The 20,478-nt window shown below is 36.3% G+C and overlaps 1 protein-coding gene across 1 annotated transcript in view; it reads left to right on the forward strand.

Annotated features, from left to right (window-relative positions):
* LOC111059882 (acetyl-coenzyme A transporter 1) overlaps window positions 1-19,528 on the forward strand; it is a 31,881-nt gene extending 12,353 nt beyond the window's left edge. The window contains 8 exon segments of the mRNA XM_039440487.1: window positions 692-969; window positions 3,045-3,199; window positions 7,330-7,532; window positions 9,423-9,607; window positions 12,425-12,484; window positions 12,486-12,537; window positions 15,335-15,550; window positions 19,062-19,528. Coding sequence (XP_039296421.1) covers window positions 692-969; window positions 3,045-3,199; window positions 7,330-7,532; window positions 9,423-9,607; window positions 12,425-12,484; window positions 12,486-12,537; window positions 15,335-15,550; window positions 19,062-19,259 — 1,347 coding nt within the window. The 3' untranslated portion in view covers window positions 19,260-19,528.
* Window positions 19,529-20,478: the final 950 nt, after the last annotated feature.

Raw genomic sequence — 20,478 nt, forward strand, 5'->3', positions numbered from 1 at the left:
GATTCCTTTGAACAACACGACGATGATATCTTTTGTCTCACATATCCCACAATGGAACATGCTCTTGAACCAAACTTATCAACTTTTCATTGTCCATAGTTACAACTTTATAAAACAGAACAACTTCAAAAAACAAGACTGTGAAAAAGATTTAGGTTAGGAACACCTTGCTGTCTCAGCTCGACTTCGGCCGGATAGAGCCGGAAAATCCCATTCAATTCGGATCGAAAACTTGATCGGCCGGAGACGGCCGTATGAACCGGTTGTAATGGACGAGCATCTATAGCTTTCTTTGTTGGGGGATCGTTCGGTCGCGTTCGGTAGTTTTCGGCCGATGCTAGTTCGGACAAAAACGGTTCTAGTGTACGGCCCACTAATCTTCTTTCGACCTTTTTTTCCGGTCGTGTGTTGATGGGAAGGATACATTATTTTATATCCTTTTCAGAGGACAATTATTAAATTTTTTATAGTTTAAGTTTTTGAATTATTTGTTTTTAATAGTTTTTAGTTTGTCGAGATTTTATTAGACCTTTGCGGAGCACGGGTGACCTGCTAGTGATCAATAGATACAACAGTTAATAGTAGAGTCTAGAGTGGCTGGTGACGGCCAACCTTCAACAAATTGTGTTGTTTTGCCAACTAATCGATTTAATTATGTTGTTTTCTAATTCAATTTGTTTGTTTTTGCCAGGCCGAATTCAGTCTAGTCTACTGGCCGTTCTCTCTTAAGCTGCTGTGGGCCCCCCTGGTTGACGGTCTCTATTGGGCTCGCTTCGGCCGCCGAAAGACATGGCTGGTGCCCATCCAATATCTGCTCGGCGTATTTATGATGCTTCTCTCTCACAGCGTCGACGAGTGGATATCACAGCTGTACATCAACCGACTCACCGCCTTATTTTTCGCACTGAACTTCCTCGCCGCCACACAGGATATAGCCGTCGACGGATGGGCTCTAACTATGCTTAAAAGGTTGGTTTTTTATAAAAAGGTTATTTTTTGCTTAAAAGGTTGGTTTTTCTGATAAAAGGTTATTTTTTGCTTATATAGTTGCCATGACAAAATTGTTATGTGCTATGAATCTTCGGCTCTAAATTTATTGTCTAAATTCAATATTTTCTAAATTTGGCTTAGTGGTTTTGTGTTTTGTTTCGGTTTTGTATATGTTTGGACTTTTTAACATCAAAATAAACTTTATTCCGAAGTGAAAAGTGTAAATTTAAAGTATTGTGCTGACTATAACCTTAGTGTCCGGTTTCCCATCAGGGAACTTTGGACTATATACGGCGAGGTGGAACTACCCTTGGGTCTCCCCACCATTCAAAGCCATACGCTAATAATAAAAGATTATAGATAATATTATAGAGAAAAGATAGCATAAGAAGATGGTTAAGGTTTGTAGGTTGGCCGTCCACTAGAACCGTTTTAATCCGAACTAGCATCGGCCGAAAACTACCAAACTCGTCCGAACGATCCCCCAACAAACAAAGGAATAGATGCTTGTCCATTGCAACAGGTTCATACGGCCGTGTACGGCCGATCAATTTTTCGATTAGAATTGAATGGGATTTTCCGGCTCTATCCGGTCGAACTAGCTAGTCGAGCTGAGACAACAAAGTGTTCCTAACCTAAAATTGTTTCACAGTCTTGTTTTTTGAAGTTGTTCTGTTTTATAAAGTGTTAACTATGGATAATGAAAAGTTGATAAGTTTGGTTCAAGAGCATGTTCCATTGTGGGATATGCGAGACAAAAGATACCATCGTCGTGATGTTCAAAGGAATCTGTGGACTTATTGTGTAGTTGAGAAGTTGATATTGTGGTAATTATTCATATTGAATGAAAAAGACTAAGAAATTATTGTCAAAAACCACAGATTTGAATAAATCTTCATTTTTTTCATTCGATAAGAATCTGTAGACAACGATTACTGAACAAATAGGATCTGAAGGTAAGATTATTGTAATGAATAACTAATTCAGTGGATATTTGTTTATTCAATTTTCAAAATCTCAATATAATCATTGTTTATGAACAATTTTGGTGGCCATGATAGTAGTTAATTCAATAATTGGCAACTAGACTGATGTAAACGGTTCCAATGGACGACCATATTCGGCCGAATTGACGGCAGGGAGATTCGTTCGATCCAACGGCCGAACGGATCGGTTGAATACGGTTCCAGTGGACGGTTACCCGTAGAATTCATTTGAAGTTTGTAAGTTTTGTATCAAATTATGGTGTTGTGTATCGTGTTGAGATGATACAGTATCATATTGTGTTGATAATTTATGATTATATCCAATATTTATTCCACCAATCAAATGAATGCGACCCACTCAGAATATGATTTTCAAAAAATTCAAATTTTATTTATTTGATGTTTTGAGACAATGAATAGGTGCATAAATATGGAAATTTTATAATTTTCACTGTTGTTTGAGCTTTATTTTATTGATAACAAGCAGGTAACCCGTGCTCCGCAAGGGTTCAATTAAAAAATTTAAAACTTGACCTATTTAAAACTTTGAAGAATTTAAAATAGACCTATAACCATCCTCGGTGAATTAAGAAGCAATATGCACAATGTGAAGTTATGAGTTGAGTAGTTGAGACGTGATGATGCGTCATTCGTGAATCTCCTATCCCCTACGTGTATAAGTAGCTGAGTTTTAGCTGTGCTAATAGTGAAGTGTTGTGTTTCTTTTCTGGCTCAAAATTTTGCAAAATTACTCAAAAATTTCCAATTTGTAGAGATTTGAGTGAAATATTTTTGTTTTTAATCAGTTTTTAAATATCAAAATTCAAAATTTTTAGTTTAGTCTTTAGTTTTGAAGTGGAAATTGTACTTTTTGAAGTGAAAGTGAAATCTTAACCTTATTCTTTTTTGAAACTTTTATTTGTAAAAATTTGGGAGAAGACAGTTTTGGGCTATGCCTGTTGTCTTCTCCCAATCATATTATATTTATTATAATTATGATCTGTAATGACAATGGAATAAATAAATAAATAAGTCAATTTTGAAATGAATTAATATGTATGTTGACAGATGCAACGTTGGATACGCTTCGACTTGTAACACCGTGGGACAAACGGCCGGATATTTTTTCGGCTACGTTTTGTTTATAGCTTTTGAGTCGGCCGAATTTTGTAACAGCTATATCAGATCCACTCCACAGCCACAGGGAATCATCACTTTCTCAGGTATGTGCTAAGGAGTACACCTAAACTGTAGCTCCATTTGTACGTCTCTCATCATATTTGTACAGTTAGGCTCAACTCACACTTAGGCGACTGAGGTGGAGAAGAGACTGGACTCTAGTGGAGAGCATGTGTTTTGAAATGGTGACACTCAGACCAGTCGATTCTAGTCTCCGCGACGTCACCATTTCAAAACACATGCTCTCCACTAGAGTCCAGTCTCTTCTCCACCTCAGTCGCCTAAGTGTGAGTTGTAAATAATGTGGACCTCAATATATGATAACTGATGATTATTTTTGAAACACTATAATATATTCTATTCTATATATCCATTCTATTATATATGCAGAACTTTCAAGTTAATGAGTTGAGTAGTTGAGACGTGATGATGCGTCATTCGTGAATTTCCTATCCCCTACCTGTATAAGCCAGTCCTTTCCTAACAAAGATTTCTGTTTCAATACAGTTAGGCTCAACTGACACTTAGGCGACTGAGGTGGAGAAGAGACTGGACTCTAGTGGAGAGCATGTGTTTCCAAATGGTGACACTCAGACCAGTCGATTCTAGTCTCCACGACGTCACCATTTAGAAACACATGCTCTCCACTAGAGTCCAGTCTCTTCTCCACCTCAGTCGCCTAAGTGTGAGTTGTAAATAATGTGGACCTCAATATATGATAACTGATGGTTATTTTTGAAACACTATTATATATTCTATTCTATATATTCAATCTATTATATATGCAGAACTTTCAAGTTAATGAGTTGAGTAGTTGAGACGTGATGATGCGCCATTCGTGAATTTCCTATCCCCTACCTGTATAAGCCAGTCCTTTCCTAACAAAGATTTCTGTTTCAATACAGTTAGGCTCAACTGACACTTAGGCGACTGAGGTGGAGAAGAGACTGGACTCTAGTGGAGAGCATGTGTTTCTAAATGGTGACGTCGTGGAGACTAGAATCGACTGGTCTGAGTGTCACCATTTCAAAACACATGCTCTCCACTAGAGTCCAGTCTCTTCTCCATCTCAGTCGCCTAAGTGTCAGTTGAGCATTTGAAATAATGGTAGTTATTGTAACTTTTATGAGTAGTATAACATTTTTCTCAGTCCGTCAAGAACCTATAGTGAAGTCCACGTTATAATGGCGGTGGAGAAAGATGGGAGAACAACGTTGCCGTTCCTCTGTCTTGTCACTTCCTTCTATAGACGGTAGCTGCATAGAGAAACAATAGCATAAATAGATATCCCATGGCATAGGGCGTTTATGTCGCAACTTTTACTGTTATCTCAAGCCGATAGCCCACGTAGTTCTTTCCCGTGAAGCTTTATGAAGCTGGTAGTCTCTCATATTGTGCCGTTCATACACTCTTACCAGGTCAAAACAGTAAAAATCAACAATAATCGACAGTAATCGGCTTGGGATAACAGTAAAAGTTGCGACATAAACGCCCTATACCATGGGATATCTACTTACGTTATTGTTTCTCTATGGTAGCTGATACAGGTTTATTGATGTTATATTAACTGTTCATTCTTGTGTAAAATAATCAATATTATATTTTACCACGCAATAAATTATACTTTTCAATATGAATTTTCATAATTAAGATGAAATATTTTGTTAATTATTAATCCTACATTGTTAAAAGACGATCTGGCAACAGAGCAAAGCGAGAAAGAGATAGCGCTGTTCACTTTGTTGAATGATAGACAAGGATAGCAACACCATTGCTAATCAAACACTGCCATTATAACGTGGACCTCACTATAGATCCCTAGATGGAGGAAGCTGATGGGCTGTGTTGTGCTGAAAGGACGTAATTCCAAAAAGCTCAATGTGTTTCTTTTCGGATGCAACACGTTGCTTTTGAGAAGATACAAAAGAGCATCTGTTGCTTATAGAAAGATACATTAAAGATCCTTGTGTATCTTTTCGGATGCTACACGTTGCTTTTGACAAGATACAAAAGAGCATCTGTTGCTTATGGAAAGATACATTTTCGAAAATGTTTGATGTTTTTGAATGGGTAGTATTGTAGTCAAGAGGCCCTCCGCCGATAGGCAAAGCTTCTCTTTTGAGAAGATACAAAAGAGCACCTGTTGCTTATAGAAAGATACATTAAAGCTCCTTGTGTATCTTTTCGGATGCTACACGTTGCTTTTGACAAGATACAGAAGAGCATCTGTTGCTTTTGGAAAGATACATGAAAGCTCCTTGTGTATCTATACGGATGCAGCACGTTGCTTTTGAGAAGATACAGAAGAGCATCTGTTGCTTATGGAAAGATACATTTTCAAAAATGTTGGATGTTTTTGTTTGGGTAGTATTGTAGTGTAGTGGCCCTCCGCCGATAGGCAAAGCTTCTCTTTTGATAAGATACAAAAGAGCACCTGTTGCTTATAGAAAGATACATTAAAGCTCCTTGTGTGTCTTTTCGGATGCGACACGTTGCTTTTGACAAGATACAGAAGAGCATCTGTTGCTTATGGAAAGATACATTTTCAAAAATGTTGGATGTTTTTGAATGGGTAGTATTGTAGTCTAGTGGCCCCCCGCCGATAGGCAAAGTTTCTCTTTTGAGAAGATACAGAAGAGCAACTGTTGCTTATGGAAAGATACATTAAAGCTACTTGTGTATCTTTTCGAATGCTACACGTTGCTTTTGAGAAGATACAGAAGAGCATCTGTTGCTTATGGAAAGATACATTTTCGAAAATGTTGGATTTTTTTGTTTGGGTAGTATTGTAGTGTAGTGGCCCTCCACCGATAGGCAAAGCTTCTCTTTTGAGAAGATACAAAAGAGCACCTGTTGCTTATAGAAAGATACATTAAAGATCCTTGTGTATCTTTTCGGATGCTACACGTTGCTTTTGACAAGATACAAAAGAGCATCTGTTGCTTATGGAAAGATACATTTTCGAAAATGTTGGATGTTTTTGTTTGGGTAGTATTGTAGTCTAGTGGCCCTCCACCGATAGGCAAAGCTACAGCACCCGGACTATTGATTGATTTCACGAATTACATTATAATAAGATGACATTTTTGCCAGGTTTCCTGTACTTTTGGGGCTGGACATTTATGGTGTCAACCACATTGATCGCCATCTTTAAAAAGGAAGCGATGACTCCCTCTAATGGCAGCTCACCAAATGAACGACAGCTGACCGTCAAACAGACCTACGTCCAACTCTGGCATCTGTTGCTCACTAAACCGGCCATCAGACTGTTCGCCTTCATACTGCTAACTGCTAAGGTGGGTGTATTCATAATTGACCGAGCGAAGTGAGGTCTAAGATTCAAGTCTACGGTTTGGCATTTCTCTTAATGTTTAAATGTTTATATGTTGCGCATTTACGGCGAAACGCGGTAATAGTTTTTCATGAAATTTGACAGGTATGTTCCTTTTCTTATTGTGCGTCGACGTATATACAAGGTTTTTTTGCATCAATTTTGGAAATTTTGCATCTGAAGGATAATATAAGAGGAAAAATCTGGTGTGGCGCACTCACACAACTTTCCTTGCCGTTATGAAAATTTATCACCGGACGCTAGTGTTCACGCGCATCTCAAGTCTACTATATTCAAAGATCCAAGCCAGCTGGTGACAGGACAATGAGGCTGGAGACACACGAAGTTTGCTATCTCTTCATAGTGAATGATTTAATAGAATCAACAGTTGCCAACAGTTTGTAATTGAAATAATAACATTTTCTCGAACTTCGAGCTTATTTTCAATTTTAGGTGAAAATGTTACTGAACATTAATTGAAGAGATTTTCATGCTCAATCTTTTCCACTTGGATTTTTTTGTTTGGGTAGTATTGTAGTGTAGTGGCCCTCCACCGATAGGCAAAGCTTCTCTTTTGAGAAGATACAAAAGAGCACCTGTTGCTTATAGAAAGATACATTAAAGATCCTTGTGTATCTTTTCGGATGCTACACGTTGCTTTTGACAAGATACAAAAGAGCATCTGTTGCTTATGGAAAGATACATTTTCGAAAATGTTGGATGTTTTTGTTTGGGTAGTATTGTAATCTAGTGGCGCTCCGCCGATAGGCAAAGCTACTGCACCCGGACTATACATTGATTGATTTCACGAATTACATTATAATAAGATGACGTTTTTGCCAGGTTTCCTTTACTTCTGGGGCTGGACATTTATGGTGTCGACCACACTGATCGCCATCTTTAAAAAGGAAGCGATGACTCCCTCTAATGGCAGCTCACCAAATGACCGACAGCTGACCGTCAAACAGACCTACGTCCAACTCTGGCATCTGTTGCTCACTAAACCGGCCATCAGACTGTTCGCCTTCATACTGCTGACTGCTAAGGTGGGTGTATTCATAATTGACCGAGCGAAGTGAGGTCTAAAGGTGCGTACAGATATACGCGCCGCGAACATGAGCAATTCACTTTTAATCAGCTGACTATATCTGTATTTTTAAAGAAACAGTAAGATACAGATATAAAAAGCTTGACATCAGCTGATGCAAGCTTTTCTGTAAAAATACAGATATAGTTAGCTGATTAAAAGTGAATTGCTCATGTTCGCGGCGCGTATATCTGTACGCACCTTATGAGTCAAGTCGACGGTTTGGCATTACTCTTAATATTTATATGTTGCGCATTTATGGCGAAACGCGGTAATAGATTTTCATGAAATGAAATGAAATGAAATGAAATGACATTTCAAGGATAATATAAAAGGAAAAAGGAGTCTCCTTCATATGCCAATATTGGAGTAAAAATCAGACTATAGAATTATTCATCATAAATCAGCTGACAAGTGATTACACAGATGTGTGGAGAAGCCAGTCTATTGCTGTATTTTCATAAGGTCTATAGTTTCAATCAGGTACTTGTGGATGAGAATACTGCGTGAGGTCTACTGTTCAGAGAACTACTAGTATAAATGTCAATAATTATTAATTATTATTGAAAGAAAATCCAAATTAAATGTGGAAATCATTAGGATTTGAATAAATGCATTATCTTAGTAATTTTCATATAAATGTCAGTTGAAAAAAAGCATATATAAAAGATAGCATAAGAAGACATCCCATGGTTTGTAGAATTCATTTAAAGTTTGCAAGTTATGTATCAAATTATGGTGTTGTGTATCAAGTTATGTTGATACTGTATCATGTTGTGGTTATACTGTATCATTTATGGTGGTAGTATACGATAGGGAAAGACTGTCTACGGGGACCGTAAAGGAACCAATAACACAGATTTGATGGTTTTGTACCTTATTGGGCTAAGAAATGTTAATCATCCAAATTTTTATTGGCGTAAAATAATCCAAGAAGATGGAAAAAGTAATTATACAATTAATTAAAATGTTTTAACAGTAATCAGAGTTTATAACACTTGGAAAATTGTATGTTGCAAAAATTACAACACGCGACTGCTCGTGTGATTGAGTAGGGCGTGACTACCGGAAGGCTGAGTGCCGGTTGCACAAGAGCCAGTTAAATTCTAATCGTGATTAATTCCAGGAGAACCAATCAGAGAAGGCATTTTTTATAAGACGGCTTAAAAACCAATCAGAGAAACTATATAAATATTAAAAAAAGATTAGAAAGAATAATATTAATATTGATTATAAATATTAGAAAAAGAGCCATAGAGGCATGGCTAAACTTGAATTATTTCCAATCGTTGACTTTTATACAATAATCAACTTCATATTATAAATTATATTTTCGAACACTTCATACGCTAGATTCAAGTTTATATATTACATCCCTGATTAAGCTGATTTACGACTCACACTGGCGCACAGCACAAGGAATCTTCCTTTTGCCGGTGTTTTTGCCTCACCTACTGTACTTATGCATGTGATCATAAATTGAATCTTCATTTTAAAACTATTGTTTGTAATGTAAAGGATATCATTTCGTTATTATATCTAATTAAATAAATGTATGTATCTTGGTTTAAGTGCAGTAGCATATACTTATATTTATTTTTTGTAAAGCTTTTTTGTATTTTGGTTTTGGCAAATAAAATTCATTCATTCATTCATTCATTCATTCATTCATTCATTACCGTCTTATAAAAAGGCCTTCTCTGATTGGTTCTCGTGAAATTAATCACAGTTAAACATTAACCGGCTTTTGTGCAACCGGCACTTCAAGTAATTTACATTATTTGATGTCAAACGAGTATAAAAAAGGTACAAGTAATTTCTATAATAATTTGTTTGTTTTATTTTTCAGATATGTTTCGGTACAAACGACTCAGTTTCTGGGTTGAAGCTAATAGAATACGGAATTCCTAAAGAGAAGCTAGCCATGTTGGCTGTTCCACTAATACCCGTTCAAATAGTGCTGCCTCTGCTTATTAGTAAATATACTAATGGACCTAGGCCTATGGACGTTTATCTGAGAGCCTATCCTTATAGGTAAGTGGTCAATCATTATATTATATTTCATTTTATTATATTTAAAGAGCAGGTATTACCCGAGCTTCGCAAGGGTCTAAAAAAAGCTTTCATGTGATTTATAATTAATTCTTTTTTTTGTGTAGCTGAGAAGCTGATATTGTGGTAATTATTCATATTAAATGAAAAATACTGAGAAATTGTCAAAAAACCACAGATTTATAATTTTTAAGGGCCGTTTGCACAGTGTAAGTTTAAGCTAAAGCTTAAACCAAATCTGGATTTTTTTGGTTTAAACTAAAATTCCGTTTGCACAGTATCAGTTTAAACTCTGGGAAAGTTTAAACCTCCATAGCAGGAGGTTTAAACCAAATAATTTGGATTAACTTGACATCTGTAAAGATTTGATGGGGAAACAGCTTATAGTAAATTATTTTTCGCCACACTGCACAGAAAGCAGCTGTTTTCCAGTCCCTACGTAGATCTGAAAGACCTTGTTTGCAGACGACGTCAGAAAAGGGTTTCTTTTCCGGTCTAGGCCAGAAAGTTGTCTCTTTCCAGCCGCTCATGGAAGTAGTTAATAAGTCATCCGCTAGATCGGGCGAGTGTCCACTTTCATCATCAACTGAAGTCGCCATGATTTCAGTTCCAGTTTCGAATCAAACTAATTCGCTTCGCAACCAGTTTTATTCAATTATTTATTGTTGATTAGTGCATTCCGAATTTTCAAAAATGCTTGAAGATGACTGTGGTATTCCAAGTGAAATTTTAAAAGAATCTGACTGAAATCCTGACTGCAAATCTTCTACCACTAAAATCAAGAGATAGGTATGATAGCTTAACGAATATTCTTTATTTTGTATTCTTTATTTATTTTGTAAGCAATACCTGTAGTGTGGTGAAAAATATCGTTCGCACCACGGGCAAAAATGTTTTTCCAGCTCTCAATCTTTTCATCGTCCTCGGCCTACGGCCTCGGACTTGAAAACCGATTTCGAGCTGGAAAAATCTCATTTTCTGCTCTAGGTGCGAAATATACTATTTCGACGGTTGTTTTTAATGCTTCTGTACACGATAATTATTATTAATTTAGGTTTTATAGTGAATCATTATTTGAATGTAAAAATAATTGTAATGGAAGAATTGATAGAAGTTTTTAATGCGATTGATAAAGATGACTGCGAAGAAATTTTAAAACTGAGAAAAATTGGGCAAAAACAAATAATTTAAATTTATGGGATAGAGAATTTGTATAACGGTTTTGCTTGAGTACAGCAACTGCCAATTTATTATTTTGATTGAATAAATCACTTGATAGAAAATAAGACAATTTTTAACCGTGGTCTTCGATTGGAAAACATGTTTTTAATAACACATAAATGAGATATTGCTTTCGAGAAATTTCTAATAAACGAGGAAGACCATAGTAGATTCAAGCGTAACAAAATAACTTTTTTATCTTACATTCTAAAATATATTTTTCTGGTGCCAACTAAACATATTTTTTTAAAAGAATTTCTTGATTGCTTTTCACTTTTAGAACCGTACAGCTTACAACTCTGTGGATTTTGAACAAGAACAAGAAAATACTAAAATAGTAGCTACATAACCTCAAATTACTGATGGTTTGTAAACAAATAACAAATTTCCTGTAAAAATCAGGACATTCTATTACCAACTTAACGCTAAACTAGTTTAACTTAAACTGGATTAGTAAATGCACTGATAAAACCGTTTCAAGTTTAAACTTTCGGATTAACTTAATCGAGTTTAGTAATCTATACTGTGTAAACGGCCCTAAGTATCAATAAATAAAAATAACGAGCGAAGCTCGGTGCCTCGATATTATATGATTTTGGGTTATCATCATCAGCATTTTCAATGTTATAAATAATTTTTTGTGGTGGAAGTCATCTGTATTTTGAGTCGAACTTCATTTGCTCTTCTTTTACTGATAATTTTAATTGACCGAGCGAAGTGAGGTCTAAGATTCAAGTCGACGGTTTGGAATTTCTCTTAATGTTTAAATGTTTATATGTTGCGCATTTACGGCGAAACGCGGTAATAGATTTTCATGAAATTTGACAGGTATGTTCCTTTTTAAATTGCGCGTCGACGTATAAACAAAGTTTTTGGAGATTTTGCATTTCAAGGATATAAAAGGAAAAAGGAGCCTCCTTCATACGCCAATATTAGAGTAAAATCAGACTATAGAATTATTCATCATAAATCAGCTGTCGAGTTGACTATAAATTGCATGCAATTCAATATCTCAATGTAACTTGGTAAAATATTAACAGCTGTGTAGACTATAAATTGCATGCCTCATTGAATGCAATTTTTATCCACTATTAAAAATAGGATGCAAAGAACAAAAGCTCGTCTGGGCGCCTAGATGTCTTCTGGTTTTCTCGCGCTAAATTCTGGAAAGCGTTATATAATAATAAAATCTTGTGTAAGCATGATCTGATCAAATAAATAGTTAGTTTATCAGTGTGGAAGTGCTTATGGTTTGGGACGTCGTTATAACTGCGCGAGGTCTACTGTTCACAGAACTACTAGTGTTAGGCTAGGCGCACACCAGTTAGTCAGTACAAGACAAGACATGATCAGACACGTTTAGTCACAATACTTCACATAGTTGCTTATGAAGACATGTCTAATTGCAATGACTAATCAGTGTGTGTTGCGTCATAAGCAACAATGTGAAGTATTGTGACTAAACGTGTCTGATCATGTCTTGTCTTGACTAACTGGTGTGTGCCTAGCCTTAGCCAACTCCTTCATTTATTAAAAGGTGGCTTTTTATTAATATAGCCTACTATTCTTTGATTTCAGATTAATGATGAACATAACAACCGGAATTTTTGTGTGGTACACTCCCGGTGCTAATAAAATGGATCCCGGTCCATTACTATCTATTGCTAGTGCTGATGTACAGTCTGCACCAGGTGAGATCTCCATTATTTCTATTGGTCTATTTTTAAAGAACTAATGACAGTTTTACTGTAAATGATATAGGATTACCATTCATATCCATCTATATATATATAAAAGTGAAATGGCACTCACTCACTCACTGACTGACTGACTCACTCACTCACTCACTCACTCGCATAACTAAAAATCTACCGGACCAAAAACGTTCAAATTTGGTAGGTATGTTCAGTTGGCCCTTTAGAGGCGCACTAAGAAATCTTTTGGCAATATTTCAATTCCAAGGGTTGTTTTTTAAGGGTCTAAAGTTCGTCTTTTAGCATGTATATTCTTCTTCTCCCAATCTCTTAATTATAATTGAAATTCCCATATCATATGTTACTATAGAACTATAATGTAGATAGAGTACCTCTTCGAAACAGTTGTTAACTGGCAACTAAATTAATAATTTTGTCAGGTTGGCATTAAGTTGAGTTGACTTTGTTAGGTTGGCACCAAGTTGAAGATTTAAATGCATTTATCGCGGAAAAATTGATTGGGCACTGCTACTTCAATCCTGGGAATATTATATTACTAGCCGTCAGGCTCGCTTCGCTCGCCATATCCGTTTAGCCAGACATTTAGTCTGGACCCCCGACTGGATTGTCCTAACATAATAAAAATGCAGGCGAGCGAAGTGAGCCTGCTAATCTCATTCTTGGGCGATCCAGTCGGGGGTCCAGGGGGCGGAGCCCCCTGGCTAGACGGATATGGCGAGCGAAGCGAGCCTGACGTCCAGTGTGATTATATTAGAAGACTTTTGCAAAATTTGGAGGCCCATTACAGAGTCATTTTTCAGTCCTGTTACCCTATTCTAAGTGTTGGTTAATTTATTTTTAATGGAGGAAATTCGCTGAAGGTCCTTATAACCTTCCGGAAGTCGCGCCCTACTCAATCACACGAGCAGTCGCGTGTTGTAATTTTTACAACATCCTATTTTTCATGTGTTATATACTCTGTTTATTAATTGTATAATTAATATTTCCATCTCATTGGATTATTTTACGCCTATGAACATTTGCATGATTACCTTATTTTGTAGCCCAATAAGGTACACCAAGCAAAGCAAACAATTCTGTGTTATAGTTTCGTTGGCAGTCCCCGTATACAGTCTTTCCCTATCTTATGCACTGTGGCGACTAAATGGCACCAATAGACTGAACCATTGCTCGGTTGATACTGCAACTCAGTGGAGTGATGGGGGGAAAGTTTTGGAATGCATAGGTGACTCATTCATTGACACCACCCCATTCAATAGTTTTGTGCAGCAAAAAAAAACTGACACTTCTGTATTTTTTACAACAGCGCGACTGCCGGAAGGTTAATGTGCTTTACAATTCAAGTTGCCCCTATTTAAAATAATTAGAATACAAACAAATTGTGTATATTGAGGTCCACGTTATGATGGCAAGGTGAAGAAAGATAGGAGAACATCGTAATTTATGTTCCAAATTTCTTCTCCGATTACTGTCGACTACTGTCTATAATTAGTGTGTTGTTGGGAGTGTAAGAGTGTAAGAAGGGCACAGTAAGAGAGACTACCAGCGTCACAAAGCTTCACCAAAAACAACTACTAGGACTATCGGCTTCAGTTAACACTCACATTTGCAACATAGACACCCTATACACTGTCTATTATTAGTGTGTTGTTGGGAGTGTAAGAGTGTAAGAAGGGCACAGTATGAGAGACTACCAGCGTCACATAGCTTCACCAAAAACAACTACTAGGACTATCGGCTTCAGTTAACACTCACATTTGCAACATAGACACACTATACACTGTCTATTATTAGTGTGTTGTTGGGAGTGTAAGAGTGTAAGAAGGGCACAGTATGAGAGACTACCAGCGTCACATAGCGTCACCAAAAACAACTACTAGGACTATCGGCTTCAAAATATGAATAAATGCAATGTTTTGAATATAAAAGGGGTATTTCTGTTTACTTTGATTATAGAAAATTACTCCTGAAAAAAATATTAAGTTATGAAAGTTAATCGATATGATTTAAGGAATGAGAGGTATGTTGTACCATTTACTTCGAATAATTTAGCCAGAAACACCTTAATCTACGTTGTACCAAAAACTTTCAATGATTTACCCGATAATTGTGCTGAGTTTGTTAATATGCGCCTGTTGAAAAGAAATTTAAAGATTTGGTTGAATAATTACACTTTAGATGTAACATAATGTAACTCATTATTAATGTATTGTATTGTTGTAATTCATTCTGTTCTATTTTTTGTATGTAAGTACAGGTTGACTATATATTATAACACTCTTTAGATTTTTGAGAGCTGAGCCAACAATTAATTAATTAATATCATGATAATTTTAACTGTTAGGTAAATTCTGTAAGTAAATTTGACAGTGTAATAAACTGATAAGTGAATTTAACTGTTAAGTAAAAATAAAGTTCACTGATATAATTATGTATAATTATATTTGAATTTACATGTTTTGTATAATAGTACCTTGTCAAGCAGCCTCTTCGAGGTTCCCTTAAGGTGGCTTATTTATTCAATTAACGTTTTTTCTATTCTATTCTATTCTATTCAGTTAACAGTCACATTTGCAACATAACGGTCCTTTACCATGGCATATCACCACACATGATACAGTATCAACACAATATGATACAGTATCAACACACATGGTACAGTCAAACATGATATGATACAGTATCATCTCAACTTGATACACAACACTATGATTTGATACAATAATTCCAAACTTTGAATGTATTTTATTCTATTTTATTTGTGTGTTTGTAGATAGCGTCATACTCGATGTTCGTGGCTTCGATGGCATTCTTTGCCAGTGTTAGTGACCCCGTTCTGGGCGGCACCTACATGACCCTGCTCAACACGCTCTCCAACCTGGGCACCAGTTGGCCGTCCACACTGGCGCTGCTGGTGGTCGACTGGCTAACTACCAAGACATGCAGCACCCAACCCGAGAACAGCTGTTGGGTCAAGGAGGAACAGGAGGTAATATATTTATCCTCATCTATTTCACATTCCTATCGCACCTGAGAATGGGAAACAAGATAATGGACCATATGAATAAAGTTGAGCATTTGCTTATACTTCTAAAATATGGAGCATTTGCTTCATTTTCTATGAATAAACGTGAGCAAAACCTTTTGCTCATGCTCATCAAAAAAATAGTTTGAGCATTTGCTCAAAAGTAAAAGCTTTTGCTCAAAATTGTATGAATAAACTAGAGCATTTGCTCAATTTTTGAAGCAAATGCTTCAAAAAAGGTGAGTCTAGTCTAGAGCAGCTTATCACCTTTTGCTCATAGTAAAATGGCTCAACTAATTCGTATGAGGAAGAGGAAACTATACCAGATACGATCACAACCAATAGTTGAGAACTATAAAACTCTTTTAGATTCAACCATGATATATATCACCATTATCCCTACAAAAGAATAAATACAAAAGATAGCTCTGCCTGATATAAAGATAGCCATCACAAAAATAGGAAATAGGCATTGAAGAAGATGAGGGTGTAGACGATTATAAGAAGGCTGGCTATTGATATTATAAGAGTATGCTGAAGATTATTTTAGAGATGACATTTTTTCACGCTATTATTTCACAATTTACCACATTCCATGTACACAGAACGGGCCCAATAGCGTAAGTAGATATCCCATGGTATAGGTCGCAAGCTTTAATGTTATCTCAAGCCGATTGTTGTCGATTTTTACTGTTTTGGCCTGGGTGAGAGTGTATGAACGGCACAGTATGAGAGACTACCAGCCTCACACAGCCTCAAGGGAAAGAACTACGTGGACTATCGGCTTCAGTTAACAGTAAAAGTTGCAACATAAACGCCCTATACCATGGGATATCTACTTACGCCATTGTTTCTCTATGGTATAACAAACTGAAAGCATGACGGATTGACAAATTGGAAACTTGGCGTAATGAAATCTTGAAGAATTAAAAACAGGCCTATAACCATCCTCGGTAAATAAAGAATCAATATGCAAAATGTGAAGTTAATGAGTTGAGTAGTTGAGACGTGATGATGCGTCATTTGCGAATTTCCTATCCCTACATATATAAGCCAATTCTTCCCTAACAAAGATTTGTGTTTAAACACTGCTACAAATATTGTGCTTGTTTGCTCCTAGCAGGCATACTGTAGAAATGATCTGTGCTGCAATATAATTTTTATCATAGGCATTCAATTCCAGCTGTTTTACATCCATGAAATCAAGCCGGTCAACAGCTGATTGATTGATTGAGTACTTTATTTATGTAGATTACAATATATACTGTCTTATACACTTATATACAATAGCTTACAATACAGCAAAATTATAGATGAATTTACATGATATAGACTAAGAAAATAATTATTGAACTGTATATGATATGAAAAAGCAATTTGTAATATAATAACTATAGATAATAATTATATTGTTATGCATCTACATAAATTGGCGGAGCTTTGGACATATCAATGTCCATTCTTCGGAAAGAATATTAAAAATATCCTCCCCACTAACTCTCTACCAAAGACTACTGATTGTAGAACAAATAAACATATGATTCTCATTACAGCATATTATATTATATTCTCTTTACAGTCGAGTATGTTTCCTAGTTCCAAATTTGGAACAGCAAAACTGGTACAAGAAACCGTCTTTTAGCGCTGCAGGTGGAAGTTTTGTTAACTAGAATCAAGTAATTCCTGATTCGAAAATTGTAATCTAGGTTATGTTTATAGAATGCATGTAGTAATGTCAGTACAAGCAGGTAATGTTTTCTGTTTCTCAATTATTCTTTTCTAGATTATTATGACAAAAAATAGTGTAAGTTACTAGGACGTGAATGTCTTTTGCAGTGCTGGAATGAAATTCTAGTCACATTCCTGCCTGCAAAAGGCACCTTTCCATCCTTGTGACGTAAGATACTTTTGTGTTACAAATTTTACGCTTGTTCGCCCCTACCAGGGGCCTATTTCACAAAGGTACAAGTATTGTTACCAACCATGGTTACGAACAAGTACTTGTAGTTACAAGTTCACAACAGTACTCACGTTTCACAAAAATTTATGATCTACAAGTTTACAATTTACTAAATATAGTACTATATAGAACTATAGTCTACTAAAGTGCGAGATAAATTACTTTTAACATGAAGAGGAGAAACCCATTTCTCCCTCCACAGTTTGTAGACAGACATCCTGCGCACAATTGGATGCGCCGTGTCATTTTGCTCCATGTTCTTGTGATGAAAACATCTCTGTAACATACACAAACCAATATACCTGCTGACCAGTTCACTACTTAGAGCATTGCCAGTGGAGGGGAGTTTTGCCGCGTTACAAAGCTCTCTCACTCAGACACAAAAGAAGGAGAATGCTGCTAGGAAGTGGGAGTGATTAGTGGAGGATAGAGCATCGGACCTCTCCGTCCTCGAGAAAGAGCCGTGTTAAAAGTAATTTATCTCGCACTTTAGTACTTCAATAGTAAACATAACCTATTTTCATGATGATTTCCTTTCTTCATCCTTTATAAAAGTTTCTTGTACTTTTCAATAATTACTTTGAAAATATTTGAAAGCAATATAATGTTTTTTGTACAGTCTACTTCATTTATTGCTGAATTTGTAACCTACACAGTATATGTACTCTGTATATATATAGTAAATGTACTATATTATACTGTGTGTATATACTATAGTACACATAACCTATGAGGTAACACATTAATAACTATTTTGGAAATTTATTAAATTCAATTTCCTGATGCATATATTTCCAAAATAATGAATTATAGAGGAATATAGGGCATTTTTGATTATTAGAAATATTTATTGAATATTTAAAATCATTTTAATGATCACTTGTAAATCCTTTACATAGCTTTCCACTTCGGTAGAAATTTCAGAGTTACGAACAAGTAATTTCGACAAAAATTGTTGGCTTCAATGAAAATCTTTGTGAAACACTTGTTCGTAACAAGCAAATCACTTGTAAACTTGTAGAAATTCATTGTAACTACAAGTTTACAATTCTGCTTTTGTGAAACGCTTGTAATCAGCTGGTCTCAGTAGTAATTTCGACAAAAATTGTTGGCTACAATGAAAAGCTTTGTGAAACACTTGTTCGTAACAAGCAAATCACTTGTAAACTTGTAGAAATTCATTGTAACTACAAGTTTACAATTCTGCTTTGTGAAACGCTTGTAATCAGCTGGTCTCAGTAGTAATTTCGACAAAAATTGTTGGCTACAATGAAAAGCTTTGTGAAACACTTGTTCGTAACAAGCAAATCACTTGTAAACTTGTAGAAATTCATTGTAACTACAAGTTTACAATTCTGCTTTGTGAAACGCTTGTAATCAGCTGGTCTCCAAAACCATGGTTGACAACAAGACTTGTAACCTACTTGTACCTTTGTGAAACGGGCCCCAGACATACTGTTGAACTGATTTGTGCTAGAGTTACTAATATTGTGTTTGTTTGTCTGCCCACACCAGGCGTGCAAGTCGGCAGCAGGCGGCGCATGCGTGGTGACTTGGGACGGCTACTATGTGGCGCTGGCCGCGTCGACGCTGGTCGGCGCCGTGTGGTACTGGTGGGCGCATCGACGCATCCGGCGACTACAGTCCATGGACAGTGCCATGTGGCATCATTGCGATAATACCAGCAGTGCCAACACCAAGCATAGCAGGTAGCAACTAATGCCTGTGTGAGGTTGATGGGGAGTGGGAGGAGGAGGAGGAGAAGAAGAAGAGGTGGTGGAGGAGGAGGATGATGATGATGGTGAAGAAGAGGTGGAGGTGAAGGAGGAGATAGGAGAAGGAGAGGAAGAGGAAGAGTAAGATGATGATGAAGAAGAAGAAGAAGAAGACAGGAGAAGGAGAAGAGGAAAAGGATGAAGAAGAATAAGAAGAAGAAGAGTGTTAGGAAATGAAGGAGGATGAGGAGGAGAAGAAGAAGGAGATGATGATGATGAGATGATGATGATGATGATGATGATGAAGAAGAAGACTGGTAGGAAAAGAAGAAGAAGATGATGTTGATGATGATGATGAAGAAGACTTGTTGATACAGTTCATGATGTGTAAAGGTGCGTACAGATAGATATAAGCGCCGCGAACATGAGCAATTCACTTTTAATCAGCTGATGTCAAGCTTTTTATATCTATATCTTATACCGTTTCCGTAAAAATACAGATATAGTGAGCTGATTGAAAGTGAATTGCTCATGTTCGCGGCGTGTATATCTGTACGCACCTTAACATACCAGGATTATACCAGAATTTTGATACCAGGCGTATAAAGGAAATAGGAGGTAGCAACAGAAGCTGATGTGAGGAAGAAATTTATAATGAGGAGGAGGTGGAGGATGAGGAGGAAGAAGAAGAGGAGGAGGAAGAGGCACAGGTGATGTGTAACATACCAGGATTATACCAGAATTAATACCAGGCGTATAAAGGAAATAGGAGGTAGCAACAGAAGCTGGTGTGAAGAAGAGATTTATAATGAGGAGGAGGTGAAGGAGGAAGAGCAACAGGAAGGGGTGTAGGAGAAGGACAAAAAATTGAGGGTTTCCTCTCCTTATCTTTCAAATCAAGTGTATTGTATTGAGATATGGACCACTATATAATATACATAGACTTTACGCTATTATCAATGTTGTGAAAATAATTATTGTCAATACAAAATGCTATGTTTGATTTTGACTGCTCTCCATTCCATTATATACAGAGTGTATCAAAAGTAAGCAACCAGACACCGATAACCTATTTATTTACTTATCAATAAGTACAAAATAACTTATCATTAACGCTGTCCGGTACACTTTTTCATTATTTAAATTGCATAATATTTTTCAATATAATTGTTAAGATCATTATAAGAGTGAGAAAAAGAGTGTATCAAAAGTAAGCA

Source organism: Nilaparvata lugens, chromosome 14 (assembly GCF_014356525.2).
Source record: "Nilaparvata lugens isolate BPH chromosome 14, ASM1435652v1, whole genome shotgun sequence".
In the NCBI taxonomy this organism is placed as follows: domain Eukaryota; kingdom Metazoa; phylum Arthropoda; class Insecta; order Hemiptera; family Delphacidae; genus Nilaparvata; species Nilaparvata lugens.